The 16,896-nt window shown below is 39.5% G+C and overlaps 1 protein-coding gene across 3 annotated transcripts in view; it reads right to left on the bottom strand.

Moving 5' to 3' along the window:
* The window catches only part of LOC118406397 (sodium channel protein type 4 subunit alpha B-like), a 77,937-nt gene that overhangs the window by 37,445 nt on the left and 23,596 nt on the right, over positions 1-16,896 (bottom strand). For all 3 annotated transcript variants that reach the window (XM_035806436.1, XM_035806437.1, XM_035806438.1), the window contains exons 2-7: positions 11,141-11,259; positions 10,111-10,191; positions 9,177-9,305; positions 5,042-5,133; positions 4,631-4,846; positions 2,784-2,841 (exon numbers count right to left, since the gene is read on the bottom strand). In XM_035806436.1, coding sequence (XP_035662329.1) covers positions 2,784-2,841; positions 4,631-4,846; positions 5,042-5,133; positions 9,177-9,305; positions 10,111-10,191; positions 11,141-11,259 — 695 coding nt within the window. The remainder of the gene's footprint in view (positions 1-2,783; positions 2,842-4,630; positions 4,847-5,041; positions 5,134-9,176; positions 9,306-10,110; positions 10,192-11,140; positions 11,260-16,896) is intronic.

Genomic DNA, 16,896 nt, shown 5'->3' with positions numbered 1-16,896 from the left:
CTTACACAGCAACTGGTGATCATGACACACTTACCCAGAAACATTGATCATTGCACACTTACCCAAGCACTGGTGATCATGACACACTTACCCAGCATTGGTGATCATGACACACTTACCCAGCATTGGTGATCATGACACACTTACCCAGCACTGGTGATCATGACACTCTTACCCAGCAACATTGATCATTGCACACTTACCAGCACTGGTGATCATGACACACTTACCCAACAACATTGATCATTACACACTTACCAGCACTGGTGATCATGACACACTTACCCAGCACTGGTGATCATGACACACTTACCCAGCACTGGTGATCATGACACTCTTACACAGCACTGGTGATCATGACACACTTACCCAGCAACATTGATCATTGCACACTTACCAGCACTGGTGATGCAACATTGATCATTGCACACTTACCAGCACTGGGGATCATGACACACTTAAGCAGCACTGGTGATCATGACACACTTACCCAGCACTGGTGATCATGACACTCTTACCCAGCAACATTGATCATTGCACACTTACCAGCACTGGGGATCATTACACACTTACCCAGCACCGGTCATCATGACACACTTACCCAGCACTGGTGATCATGACACTCTTACCCAGCAACATTGATCATTGCACACTTACCAGCACTGGTGATCATGACACACTTACCCAGCATTGGTGATCATGACACACTTACACAGCACTGGTGATCATGACACACTTACCAGCACTGGTGATCATGACACACTTACCCAGCAACATTGATCATTGCACACTTACACAGCACTGGTGATCATGACACACTTACCCAGCACTGGTGATCATGACACACTTACCCAGCACTGGTGATCATGACACACTTACACAGCACTGGTGATCATGACACACTTACCCAGCAACATTGATCATTGCACACTTACCCAGCACTGGTGATCATGACACACTTACCCAGCACATTGATCATCACACACTTACACAGCACTGGTGATCATGACACTCTTACCCAGCAACATTGTTCATTATACACTTACACAGCACTGGTGATCATGACACTCTTACCCAGCAACATTGATCATTTCACACTTACCAGCACTGGTGATCATGACACACTTACCCAGCAACATTGATCATCACACACTTACCAGCACTGGTGATCATGACACACTTACCCAGCAACATTGATCATTATACACTTACACAGCACTGGTGATCATGACACACTTACCCAGCAACATTGATCATTATACACTTACACAGCACTGGTGATCATGACACACTTACCCAGCAACTGGTGATCATGACACACTTACACAGCACTGGTGATCATGACACACTTACCCAGCAACATTGATCATTGCACACTTACACAGCACTGGTGATCATGACACACTTACCCAGCACTGGTGATCATGACACACTTACCCAGCACTGGTGATCATGACACACTTACACAGCACTGGTGATCATGACACACTTACCCAGCAACATTGATCATTGCACACTTACCAGCACTGGTGATCATGACACACTTACACAGCACTGGTGATCATGACACACTTACCCAGCACTGGTGATCATGACACTCTTACACAGCACTGGTGATCATGACACACTTACCCAGAAACATTGATCATTGCACACTTACCAGCACTGGTGATCATGACACACTTACCCAGCATTGGTGATCATGACACACTTACCCAGCATTGGTGATCATGACACACTTACCCAGCACTGGTGATCATGACACTCTTACCCAGCAACATTGATCATTGCACACTTACCAGCACTGGTGATCATGACACACTTACCCAGCACTGGTGATCATGACACACTTACCCAGCACTGGTGATCATGACACTCTTACCCAGCAACATTGATCATTGCACACTTACCAGCACTGGTGATGCAACATTGATCATTGCACACTTACCAGCACTGGGGATCATGACACACTTAAGCAGCACTGGTGATCATGACACACTTACCCAGCACTGGTGATCATGACACTCTTACCCAGCAACATTGATCATTGCACACTTACCAGCACTGTTGATCATGACACACTTACCCAGCATTGGTGATCATGACACACTTACCCAGCACTGGTGATCATGACACTCTTACCCAGCAACATTGATCATTGCACACTTACCAGCACTGGTGATCATGGCACACTTAACCAGCACTGGTGATCATGACACACTTACCAAGCAACATTGATCATTGCACACTTACCCAGCACTGGTGATCATGACACTCTTACCCAGCAACATTGATCATCACACACTTACACAGCACTGGTGATCATGACACTCTTACCCAGCAACATTGTTCATTATACACTTACCCAGCACTGGTGATCATGACACTCTTACCCAGCAACATTGATCATTGCACACTTACCAGCACTGGTGATCATGACACACTTACCCAGCAACATTGATCATCACACACTTACCAGCACTGGTGATCATGACACACTTACCCAGCAACATTGATCATGACACACTTACACAGCACTGGTGATCATGACACACTTACCCAGCAACATTGATCATGACACACTTACACAGCACTGGTGATCATGACACACTTACCCAGCAACATTGATCATTGCACACTTACACAGCACTGGTGATCATGACACACTTACCCAGCAACATTGATCATTGCACACTTACCCAGCACTGGTGATCATGACACTCTTACCCAGCAACATTGATCATTACACACTTACACAGCACTGGTGATCATGACACACTTACCCTGCACCGCTGGCGTTTCCACATAGAGGCCACTCTCCGTTGTAATAGTACCAGTTTGCTACGGAACACCAAGAAAGATTTCATAAGGTTTTATAGCCTGCTCTTTCCCAACTTATTTGGTCGTAGATTTACAAAATCGATTGAATGAGCTGTAGCGTATGTTCTGAATATCATAATCATATCATAACAACCACAGAGTCAGACTTAAAGTCATATTGCCCTCCAGAGGTGAGTGCTATTTTCTAAAAGACCACATCTTTATGTACACAAATCAACTAAATATGTAACAATTAATCACAGATCAGCAAATAATGATATCCACCATTTATAATCCAGTAACTGAGTATTGCCCCTTCATGCAGACCCAGGGTGTGATGCATGATGGGAATAATGCCTTAACTATTGGTTCCTTGGGATAGTTGCTAACATTAAAGGAAACCATATCAAAACGCACCTTTCACATAAAGGTCCATTTCAAGCAAAAGTAGTGAATGCTTATCATGATCCCCTTTATCCCGCTGTACGAGTCAGGCTATTTCGGAGATCATGATAAGCTTGTTTGTTTATGATGTGAAATATTCATGATAACATCAGATCTCAGCTCTAGTCGGTCTCGGGTCAGTTTACCATGACCGTAACTATGGTAACAACTCGAAGAGTAAAGCAGGCTTTTTGAGTCGGGTTTTCGGAGGGGGGGGGCGCTATTGATTTTTTTCTGATTACATTTTTTCTTGGCGGTATATCATCAATAGCAAAAAATGACTGTTGTGAAGCTTGCTATGGAGCAATTTTAATCGTACGACGATAAAAATATTGTGAACATGTTAAAATTCATTCTAGGTCTGTTTTCCATCGTAGAACACTCCCCGATGGCTAATGTTACCCACAATTTAACTGCGTTCACCTCTAATTGACGTAACTAGGCTCTTACCACCCCATCGTATGACCTTTGTGACCACGGTCTATATGTTGAAACCATCTTCCCCACCTCATAACATACGGCTCATGAAACCACCATCGCGGTAAATCGTACGAGGCAGGGGCTTTAGGCTAGACAGACATAGAATTGGATTGGTTTTCTTCAGGTCATAGGGAAAGATTAAACATAACTTGTTGGCATACCCAGCCAGGTCAAACGAATCGCACACGTATCACTTGTAAGATTAAGTCTAGCAAAGAGAATCTGGATAGGGTATAGAATCAAGCTTCCAGATTCTGTACGAACAACCAGGACAGGGGTGCCCGTGTCACCAAAATGAAAACATATCTACAGTGGATGCCATTCGAAGACAGATTTCATGATTAGATTCTTAATTCTGGTAGACATGCAATCAAGAGTATAAGAAAGCCATGATTCTTGCGAAAAGGCCGATATGACTGACAAAATAAATTTCAAAGCGACAGTTTTAAATTGCTAGCAAAGCATTGACTTTAAACCGAATCTTAAGAGAGATTGCCTATTTGAGAGAATCGGTAGCAAACCAAGCAGTCGCTCTTTTTTAGGAGTCATATCACGGAAAACTGCAAGTTAATTCATGTCATGACAGGTGTCTGTCACGATGCTCAGTGCACATTGCCCCATATTTGAAAAACCCGTAACACAAGCCGTGTTTTTGTATGAATAATCATTTGCATTTTATGACATATTAAGCATAATAGAGGAAACGAGGTAGATTTGGATGATTCAGATTGAAAAGACGTTATGAAAAATGATTTACTTCATTAGTAGGTTAGTGATATATCTGAAGTGGTCTTTATCCTGTTACTGTAAAGAACACTTGTGTGATTTGTCTGTTCAAATGGTTACAAAAGTTCGCTTGAGCACATAACTTAAGTTCTTAACTCACTTTCGTTGTTTATGTGCGCCATGTATATCTCGTCTGTAACATTTGATGCTGTTCCGTTGTCTGTCGGTAGATGACGCACACACTTGTTCAGTAGGGTCCCCATGTAGAGTTGCAGGGCGAGGAGTGAGAAGACAGCCAGGCAGAATACTGTCAGCAGGATAACGTCCCGAAGATTCTTTACTGATTCTATCAAAGCTTTCACTATGGTTTTCAAACCTGTAATACAAAACAGCATCATGTTAAAATTAATCCTCTATACAAGTAATGTACTATACAGAAGAGGCGAGGGCTTAATTCATATACTTGTAACGTTATTTTAATGGCATTACCAGACGTCTATTTACTTGACGACATGATATCGATAGATATAATTGTCGTGAGGCCAACAACAGTTATTTACAGAATCCTCACCTGGCACTACAGAAATAGTCTTCAGTGCCCTGAGTACTCTGAAGGCTCTCAGAGCAGAAAGGTTCCCCAGATCAACAAACATAGTAACATAGCTGAAATAGAAAAAGAACAGACGTATTAGTAGAAACTGAGACAAGTATGGAATTCGTAGGGAATATAGAGCGTATAGATTTGCTTTCCTGAGCGACAAACGAAAAGCTAAAAACTAAGTAAAAGAAATAGGTTTTGAAGGTAAGGAAACCAGCAGAGACAGAATGAACAGTGAACAGTGAAATCATAATCTCTCTGGTGTCTGGATGCATTTCTTGAAGTAGACGCTGTTTTTAAGAAAGGTTGTCTAATATCTTATGACATTAATCTCCAAATTGCCGCAAACTGATAGGAAACTGTCGTCAGTAAAATATATTTCAGAAGATTGGTGACCCCTAGCCTTGGTAGCATCATGGGGAAGCATCTATTGGATATATTCACGTTATATGGTAGTTCCAAGATAGATGATTGGGGACAACCATAAGGATATACCGTGACATGTAGTACTGAACTTGGCTGTACGGCGATGGAAATGATGCTCGTGTGATGCCATTTTACTTATCACGCATAGACGCATAGATACATCCCAGGCTGTTTCTACGTGTTTTAGGCGTTTGGTCGGTTTCTTTTTTGTATCGTTTTCTTAAAACACGTCATATACTGCATGAGCCGATCCTCTGCTTCAAATGTATGTTATTTACCTTCAGCCCCGCATGGAAAGTATAAAAATCTTATAAAAGTCTTTTTGGAAACATTACAAGTATTACTCCTACAAGAATTTAGAGTATTCCTTCTAGATTATTTCAATGTATTTTTATGTTCACGGTTTTCACGGTGATGACTGTAACGTGAACTTATAATTACTCATGACAAATAATACTTTTTTCACCCCCACCTGCCACCACAGGGAACACGAACACATAGCTTCGCCAAATAAACCAGGTTTGTTATGTAAAATGATATCTGTATACATAAATTATGCAAGCCAGTTCCTGATTTGCATATTTGGTATCTGCTTATGTTCCATCTATCATAATTTACATATGTTACATTTATTGAAGCCCAGTTATTCAAAACAATGGAATCATACAATTTCCTCATTAGTTATGCAAATTAAGGCCTCTTTTGCATAACACGTATATTAGTTTGAATGTCCTTGCTTAAGCTACCTGTATGCCTAAAATGATGACAATTTGTTGTTCCTTTCTGCAGTTATCCTCATTTCAATGTCTTGACAAAAACGCCCCTGCAGATCCTAAATTAAACGTTAAGGGGCTCACACTTATCCACTTTGTCGTGACCCTAAAAGCTACCTACCACCTAAATGTCAAAACCGTATCAGGCCCGGGACAAGAGATACATGGAAAAATGCAATGATAGAATATTCTGAATAATTATTCAAATGTACTCATATTTTCCATAATTAGTATTTTATTTTGTACAAAATCGTCTAAGGTACACACCAAAAGTCATGAAAATCTGTTGTTCCTTTCTTGAGTCTTCTTCATGGAACGGATTGGGTTCATAAAATGTCGCCATTAATTATACAAACCAGATCCCAATCTACATAATCAATATCAAGTTGTATCAGCAAGCTATCAGCATACCAAATATCATGATGATCCGTTCATCTTTTCTTGACTTATTTTCTTTCAAAGCCTTAACTTTAAACTAAAGCGCCTGTAGTTCCAAAAAAAGCCGATAGGGGACCAAAACCTCTCTGCGCTCAACATTGAAAGCCCAATCATAGAAAACAGTGGATTTATAACTACTCATTAATTATGCAAATTAGCTGTTGGTTTGCATAATTAGTATCTCATTATGTAAGTCATTATTCAGGCCAGCTACTTACCAAAAATCATGATGATCCGTCAACACGTTCATATTTTCCCAATGATTATGCAAATGAAGTCGTCATATTTCTCTCTTTCTCAGCTACACATGTGACAAGTTTTGAAAGGCCTATCATTGAATGCAGTGGATTTATAAGCTTTTTACATTGATTTTGCAAATTAGCTGTTGATTTGCATAATTAGTATTTCATTATGTAAGTCTTCCCTTAGGCTATCTACATAGTAAAAATCATTACGATCCGTCAATACGTTCACATTTTTTCATTAGTTATGCAAATAAGGTCGTCATTTGTTTAATTAATATGTATTGACATTTCTGTCTTTCTCAGCTATATATGTGACAAGTTTGAAGGTCCTATCATTGAATGTAGTGGATTCATAGATTTTTCTAATTGCGTATGCAAATTAGCTGCTGATTTGCATAAGTAATATATACCATTATGTAAGTCGTCACTTAGACTATCACGACTATCTACATACCATAGCGATCCGTCGAGTTATTCCCGTCCAAAGTTTAAAAGGAAATCGGCGCTTTCAGTTCCAAACAAGCCGCTATGGGGTCCTTACTCGCAGCACTTACTCTCTGCCTCAAGCTTTGTCTACCACTCAGACACCACGGCACACATGTCACACACGAGATATCAAGAATGGAAGTTCCGCTGCAGTACCTTAGCAAGCCGCTAGGGAGCCCGTTATCTAACTTGACCTTTGTTGCTCTGACCCCTACCCACCTACCAAATATCATCAGAATCCAACGAAGGCTTCTCGAGTTATACTGTTAACAGACATACATACATGCCTAAAACAGAACCTTGTCATTCTGGCGAAGGTAATGATTACAGTATACAGTTTTTCTCGCTAAATGTATTGTAAGTTTTCTTGTTTAATGTTACAAATATTCCCTTTAGAATGATTAGTAGTATTCCTTTGAGAAATTTTCATACTGCACTTAGACAAACCAAAACCCAACCACCCAAGAGTTGACGACCCTTGTATCGGGTCAATATTTTTTTATTAACAGAAATGTCAAAGTATTTCCCACAGCTACTGCAAAATTCGCCGTGTGTAATATTCTGTAAAAAAATGCCATTGATTGGTAATGAAGTGTGATAAAATCATATCATCAAGAAAACCACACAACCTTTTTAAGGTCTGTAATTTCTGTCCACTCCAATAGCTTTGAGGATATTGTCATATTCACTCTTAGACAGGACAGTGGCATGCCAGCTATTGGAAATATAGAACAACTGGCTAGTACCTCGAAGGTTAGACTGTTCTAGCGTGTATTTTTTCATTGGCCAACAAAATATGTTTATGAAAAAAAAATTGCTTCTTTTGTCCTGTTCGTACGTTTGAAAACTTGCTTTTGATTATAAATGTAGAATGACAATAACGCTGAATACAGTATTTTCTGGGACGATTATTCGATACGTGTAGTAGACAAATCCTCTTTGTTACACACTTACGCACCAAAGTATCACAATGATACATGTGTAGCATACGGGGCGAGGCAAGATGTAATGCAATTGGTTCTATCACAGGCTTTGTCGATGAATTGAAACTTGGCACAAAGGTAAAGGCACATATCTTATCAAAACATCTTAATATTAACTTAATGGACTTCAAAATAGCTGACCGCCTGTAAGTCCATCAGAACCAAAGATCAGAAAAACTACCGTAAAGAGTCATACATGAATAAATAAATACGATACTGTGACCCATATTCAATTACGGTCCGAAGTTGAAATTACTACTGAATGTTAATAGCTTTTATTTCTGAACACGTAACAGTTCATCTTCTACAGATGTCACTGTGGAGTGAGTTGGGATATTTCAGCCTGATGGATTCGTAGCTGGATACGTTTTTCAATGGTGTCTGGTGTCCATTAATTAATAGAAACAAACCGTTAAACAGTGCAAACTGTAGAGATTTGCATTTGCTACATGCGGCTGCAGTACTAGTTTTTGAGTTAGTCAGAAAAACTCCCTTGCAACTGTTACAGCTCTTTGCTTCTGGTGGACTTTCAAAGGGCTGATCAGCTCAAAGTTGACCACGTAGAAATCGTAAGAAGTCATTTGAGATTTTTCCTTCCTCAAAGATATGTGCATTACATATGTGCCGAATTTGAACACATTCGATGGAAAAAACTACCCTGTTATAAAAACCACTTGCATTACTCGACATTGACTTGCCCTCGTATGTAGTTCATCTACAGCCTGTCAATGTTATGTGAGAAGTAAAGTATACTCACGCTAAAAGTATGACTATGAAGTCGAGCCAGTTCCAAGCGTCTCGGAGATATGTGAATTGCTCTAGAATAAAACCTCTTGCCAATATCTTTACAATCATCTCGAAAGAGTAAACACCAGTAAAAACGTATCTGGAAGTCACAAGAGAAACACCCAAAGTGGTTATTGCACAAATTGGACTGAACACACATAGTTTCCAACGCTTGCGTGACCTGCGTTGAACAATGCAATAGTTTTTACATTATCGAGTTTTTAAAGTGTTCATCCCACACACAGACATATCCCTCAAATGATCACAACTTTTTACAGGCATCTATTTACATCGGGTATATGTAACAGCATCTATAGTTATTATTGACAACTGCATACTGACACTTGACGCCTGGGTATTATTTCTTGCTGCATGTACGACTTGTGCTATGGAAGACTGGACAAGTAGCTTCCTGATGACAAAGAGGGATGGGATAAAATGACGACTGTGATAGGTTCGTCCTGAAAGTGGCAAATAACAGATATTGTCTGTTTACCGTCGTTAATGTGCCTTTGAGTTTGAGTGTCATCTCCTACTTTGCGATCATTGAACAAGCCCCCCACCCCTCCAAACCACATCTCAAGTCTTGACTTAAATTATTTTTAGATCATTGAACTTAATTCAGAAGCATTGGCATCAAAGTACTATAATTACATTCCATTAGCATTTCATGTGTAAATTGAAATCGAAAAGAAACAAAGTAATATTTGGTTTTCCTGAGAAAATGCTGCAATTTCATTGTTTACATTGATGCGAACTTGGCGATGGTATGCGGTTGTCAATCTAACGGCATTTGCATAGCTTGTATTTCATGATTGTGCCTCTGGCGTACAAAATAAACACTACTTTCATAACATTCCAGTGCTCTTACATTTAATGGTATGAGTTTATTAATATATACTTACTCTGTCATCTCTGGAGGGGCGGTCATCGTCATGAAAACACAGTTGACTAGAATCGCCATCATCACCAACAAGCTGAACCACGTAATTGTGTCAAGTCCAAATATGGCTCATCTCTTAGCCTTCATTGAGAGTGATGTATATATAACATTTATCAACTCTATTCTACAGGGAACATAATGACATATACAGACAGATGCATGTAAGTGATGTGCATGACGTCAATGAAACTGAACGGAGAATGGGCATTAGTGAGTGGCCTGTACTAGTAAAGCACGAGGAGTGGCCGTTCAGTCCGCGATGGTCGATTCGGACATCCACAGTTTTCACCCCCGTGAAAGCGGACGCATTGTGTCGCTAAAGATGCAAAATACTACTATGTGGTCGTCATTATCAGTATGACCACCTCTCTAAAGTTCCGACCCACTTCGATGTACAACTTATCATTGGGGAGGTACATCTTTACTTACAGAGGCTCAGTTTTACCGGGGGTATAGTTTTTGTTAGTGTGGTGTGTTCACACCAATAACTCGAGATCCTTTTTTTATTACAAATTTGTATGAATTACCGTAATCGGGTAGTTACTGAAGCCCCAAAGAAACCATTTTGGTGCCTCTCGCAGTATACTGGCGTATCTACTTTCAGAAAGCTGACACGTCGACGCCCTCCCTGAAAGTAGACTCCATGCGTATGTCAGACTAGGTCAGTGATAACAATTTGTTATGGTCCGATTTTTTTGTTAAACTAGTTAAACTGAGCTATCCTCCACTGAGCCCCTTGGTGGTCTGACTGAATAGAAGCTGAACAAAGAAAAAGCATACTTGAAGAGCCGGCCGACACCCGAGTACTGTAACCAAGACCTACTGGAGAAAACGGGCCAGTGAACGGGGAGGTCACCACCAGGGGAAGAAGATGGAGGAGGATAAAGGTTGAGAGCTGTGTGTGTAAGAACATTCCATAGCAAACAAGCGCGCACTTACGGAGTTAATCATCCCAAAGACTGAATGTAGCGCCCATCACATGAAAAGGATATGGATGTACCAGGATGTACAGCGCCAGCCCCCGGATTGTGCAGAATGGAGACAGCAGCCACAGTCCATTTGTCGCGCTAAACCTCGCAATTTCTCCCTTCTTGCTGACAACGATGAACGTCTGCATGAGTCAAATGTAACAAGTCTTAGTAAGAGACTAGGCGAAATGATTTAAATCGTTTAAATCTATTTCGAAATTGTATGTTCAATTTGATCCAGTAATTTTTACATTGTCGGTATAAGTCACTTTTCAAGGCTTACTCCAAATTTTCTTAAAGCAATGACTGTTTTCAAAGGTAAGATACATACCTCCAAATTTTCGACCTAGTCTCGATCTCGCGAGAGAGCACGAGACTATGTCTGGCTTGCGTAGATCATCTGCCCCCTCCCCCGTCTCCTTCCGGAGTAGAGGTAGGTAGGATTTTGACAACTCCCAACCCTCATTGCGGTTAGCTTCGCACCCTCCAGTTGGATGTGGACGACCTCCTTAATCTTTCTGTGGGCCTTTTGCGGGGGCAGGTGATCTACGCAAGCCAGACCTAGTCTCGTGCTCTCTCGCGAGATCGACACTAGGTCACTCTCCGTGATCAAGATGGACTTGTGACTGTCAGCCGTCGAAAATTTGGAGGTATGTATCTTACCTTTAAAAACAGTCATTGCTTGAAGAAAATTTGAAGAAACTGTATTCATACGTGAATGATGAACCTCTTCAACGATATTCACTTTTCAAAGGTTAAGGGGATCAAAATACAGTATTTTTGGATAAAGATATTTCTTCAAAACAGACAGGATATAACTACACTTCTATTGAATTTTACGCCTTGGCCTTTTGATGAAAGCATCACCAATATAGACATACATTTCCGGGTCGACATCCAGGAAAACAATAAGATGTTTCCTTTCTTCCGATGGGGAAGGGAAATAGAGTTTCGTCTAGAGTTTCATCTATTTTGAAGCAAACAATAGCTTTCCAAAGGTTGCATTTAGCATAATAATATCACCAAAATAGTACATCCTATATGATAAGTGTACATAATGTACATTATCGCTTGAAGACTGTTCATGAGAAAACAAATTGTGTGGCATCCAATCTGTAATTTGCAACTTGTCAACAAGAGTTCGGAGACATCATATCACTCAGTACTATGAAATAGTCTGATTATGTTAATGACTGCCGCATTTACACAATCTATGCTTCGTTATTTTCACCTTTAGATAACTTACACCGGTCACAATTTTGATTATCCAATCATTTACCACTTATGAAGAATTATGGCACTTTAACAATAATTAATAATTATGAAAATTTAAGACTTATTTGCATAATTGGTATCTATCAATGTTTCACCTGCTACAGACTACATATATTTCAGGTATTTGAGTCATATAGAGTCTAATGAAAAACATAATGAATATAGATTTTTCATTAGATATGAAAATTAAGTGCTAGTTTGCATAATTTGCACTTTATGACGTACATCCCTGTCTAAGCTATCTACATTCCAAATATCATGTAAATTTGTCGTCCCCTTGTTCAGTTATCTTCCTTCGATGATTTTGACAAAAACGCCCTTGCAGTTCCAGAACAATCTGATAGGGAAGCCAAACATTCTTCATCCAGGTCAAATGAAGCAAGAAAAAGAATTTCTGCTGCAGTACCAAGGTCACATACCAGGAGGCCCAAAATTGATATTGACCTTTGTCTTCCCAACAACTACCCACATATATGATATCATAGTAATACATCGAGAGGTTCCTTTAGCTATGCTAACTACAAAAATCTGGAAACACAAACAGACAAACAGACAGACAGACACAGCCAAAACCATTTTTCATGGAGATAACTAGAAATTTAATTCGACAGCAGAGTTTTCAAAGTCAGCGCAGTGCGCGAGGCGTGTCGCCTGGATCGGAGCGACAGCTGCAAAGCCATGGTTCTTCTGATAAGTAAATAACACCACATGGTGTATTACGTGTGGGCCCATCGATTGAGTCTGGAAATCCCACAATCAGTCTTACAGACCAAAGCACGTGATTATTGTGTCATGGGAAAGGGCTTAGCTCCTCTACAGCATTCTTTACTGCAATTAAATGACAAAATTGCTAAGAATACGAAAATAGAGTGCCAAGGCCTCATACAATGTATGGCAATCTTATTTCAACAAAGAAGGCTGTTCTAACACTTCCTCATCAATAAAGCCGTTGTGATGTCTTAATTATGATATATAAAACGACGTACGTTCCCTTTTATGTAACTTCACATGTACATGTAGGACGTATCCTCATCTTTAACGACTATGAAATCAAAGTATTCTAAAATTAATTCTTAGATTCTGTCTAATTTGCACATCTTTGTTCACCAATGATGCCCTATTTTTCAGTTACATATGACACGTTTTTGAATACTAATATTGTAAAACGCAGCGGGTTTCTAAATTTCCGAAATTTCCCATCAAATCAAAATCCAATTTATATAATTCATCATCTAATCGTGTCAACAATCATTTGTGCTCTCTGCATACCGATAAACATGACGATCTAACAACAATATTCATATTAGTACTTATTACTTATCAAAAGTACATATGCCCTAATCACTGAAATTCAAGAAATCGATCAGTAATGAACCAAATGTGCATAATTTATATCTGTCAATGTTCCGAATTTGCAAAATTCTGGATGTCACATGTTTAAAAAGTTGTATCAAGGAACGTATTTGGTTATATCTTATGCAAAGTATGTTTGGTTGCATAATCAGCGTAAGAGTATACAGGCTTTCATTCACGTCATGGTGATTATTGTTTGAATCCTCTAGCGACCATGTTGGGAGGTAATTGAGTTAAGCAGTAGCATCTTCGTGTGGTTTACAGACGTTTGCTGCAATCCAACATGGCGTAAATGACGTCAAAAGAAAAGCCTTTATACAAACCATGTCGTAAGCTTGGGAGATTCATTTGCCCAAATTTTCGGTTGTCTGTACTGCCTTTATCAAGGTAATCACTTCCTCGTTAGGCCACATCAAATAAATTTTATGTATGACCTCCTCTGTAGACTGCAAAATAGTGAGATAGGGCAAAACACGATTGGTAAAAAACGATGGCTAAATTGTAAAAACAGACCCCGTAAGCTACTCTCCAAGTAGAGGAAAGCTTCGACTGTTTTTGACGATTAAAAACAGCAAAATAGAAAGCCCGATTAAACGCCTAAAAATCGTCAAAAACAGCCAGAGCCTATCCCTTGCTTGGAGAGTAAACATAAACATTGTAACAAGAATTGAAGTGATAAAACATGGTAGTACAGCTACAAGTCATTCATTCCTGTATTCAAGACGTGCTCTGGTTGTGTAGTAGTGACACTGGTGTGGTAGCCTGGTATCACTTACCAAGTTGGCAACAACACTCGTGGCTTGGTGCCACCTTTACAACTATCCAACTTCTACAACTACAAGTCATGTTTACCTCGCCTGTGTCATGTCTACAAGTGTCATCATTAGGCTACGAAACAACATTTTTGTTCATTTTGCTAATTTTTTGTCATGTTGACCATCTCCAAAGAAGACAAAAAACTTTCTTTCTAAGATCAGGCGAAAATTAATGAGCGCGCTGATCATCCATAACATTTACTTGCTGTGGCCTTGGAACTAAAAGAACAGGCACACAAGTTACTATGTCGGTACATAACATTCATGGCAATTTCCATCACCAGATCTTTCAATTAGCCGTGATAGCTTTACTCGTCCAAATTCATTAATCTCAGTTGATTGGCTCGGACAAAAACAAATGCAAACAAATCGCAAACGCAGTATGTCCTCTACGTTCCTGCGTTTTAAAGGATATTTCAGCCATACCATAGGTATGGTGAAATATATTGTTACTTCCATGAAATGTCATGGAGGTTATATTTTACCCTGTGTTTGCCTGTGTGTCTGTGTCTGTGTGTCTGTGTGTAAACAAGATAACTCAAGAACGGCTGGGTGGATTGGTTTCATACTTGGTGTGTTGGTGGGGTGTGGTGAAAGCTGAAAATGATTAGATTCGGGCCCCCCTAGCGGCTCCCCTTGGTACTGCAGCGCACTTTCGGTTTTGCTATCTCGGTGTTCTGAACATGCCATGGTCACGATATTTGAGTATTAGATAGCTCTTGTGCTCAGGAAGAAATGACATAAGTTTGGGCCCCCTAGCGTCTAGTTTTGGGATAGCAGGGGCATTTTTGTCAAAGAAACTTCTGACGAGGATAACTCAAGAAGGGAATAACGGATTGTCATGATTTTTGGTATGTAGGTACCTTAGACAATGTTGTACAAGATAAAATACTAATTATGCAAAATAGTAGTACATTTGCATAATTAATGAGAATATTCTATCATAGCAGTTTTTTCAATGCATCTCTTGTCCCGGACATGATATGGTCGAGACATTTGGGTGGTAGATAGCTTTTAGCGTCATGACAAAGTGGGGCAAGTTTCAGTCCCCTAACATTTAATTGTGGAACTGCAGGTGCGTTTTTGTCAAGATACTCCAAAGAGGATAACTGCAGAAAGGAACGATGGATTGCCTGCATTTTAGGTATGCAGGTAGCTTGGGCAAAGATGTTTATAATGATATGCATTTTATGCAAATGAGGGCTTAATTTGCATAATTAATGAGGATATTGTATAATTCCATTATTTGCAATAACTGGACTTTGACAAATGTAACACTTGTTAATTATAATCGGTGGAACATATGCAGATATGAAATATGCAAATGAGGAACTTATTTGCATAATTTATGCAAAAATTGCACAACAAATTAATGATTAATGATCTGAATTGGGAATTTTAATTGACATGTGTATTGTACGTTATTCAATGATGAACAACACCATGCATAAATCATGTTAATGTTAAGTCATTTGCATGAAATTAACAAAAGCTCTAAATATTCGTGGAGGCATGAGGTCGCCGAACTCTAGTATTCGTAATGTTTCTGTTTCTGCTTTTCCTTTTTTCTTCTTCTTCCTTCTCCTGTCAAGTCTTCAAAGTGATTCATCTCCGTCGTTCCTGGACCGAAATTAAGCACAAGAGTAAAGTGGGCCAATACTACCCCATACATTTTTTTTCATTTTTCATATCAAAATCATTACAATAATCATATTGAGTTTTTCTGGTCGTTTCTAGACCAAAACTATATCATTATATAATTTGGCCCCCCTGTACCCCGTTATCATAACTGAATGACCTGTAATGTCGTACGGAAGTGCCTTGATCATATTCCCATTCAGATTCAATAACAAAATGCTTAATATTGCAATTTTTGGCCATTTTCGGCTCCGGTACCCAGGCTTTACAATCAATTGACCTGAAATTTAGCATAGGAGTACCCTGCACATATGCGTACATGATTCATAAAACTTTGGGATACAGTACAACAAAATGCTTAATTTTGTGATTTTTTTAACCACTTTTTTTACAAAAAGTACACTTTTTGGCTCATGTATTCTGATTTTATAACCAAATGACCTAGACTTTGATATGGGGGTGAAATAAATATTTTTTTCCAAGCGACCCATGTATAATGTTTGTCATTTTCCAATGGCCGCAGGGGCCAACGACCTCATGGTTGTTGAACCCACCCGGAGACTGCTCGCTTGCAGGTGCAGGTCTGGACATATCAATGTCTATGGCAGTCAATGACTTAGTCTGAATCAATTTCTGAAGTGTTCTGTCTTGCAATTTTACACTGGAAGAATCCATTCTTCTACGGGGAGAAATTTTCAT

This window comes from Branchiostoma floridae, chromosome 19, assembly GCF_000003815.2.
Source record: "Branchiostoma floridae strain S238N-H82 chromosome 19, Bfl_VNyyK, whole genome shotgun sequence".
Lineage (NCBI taxonomy): Eukaryota > Metazoa > Chordata > Leptocardii > Amphioxiformes > Branchiostomatidae > Branchiostoma > Branchiostoma floridae.
Note: the sequence above shows the minus strand (reverse complement) of the source record. Positions and strands in the feature narration are given on the sequence as shown.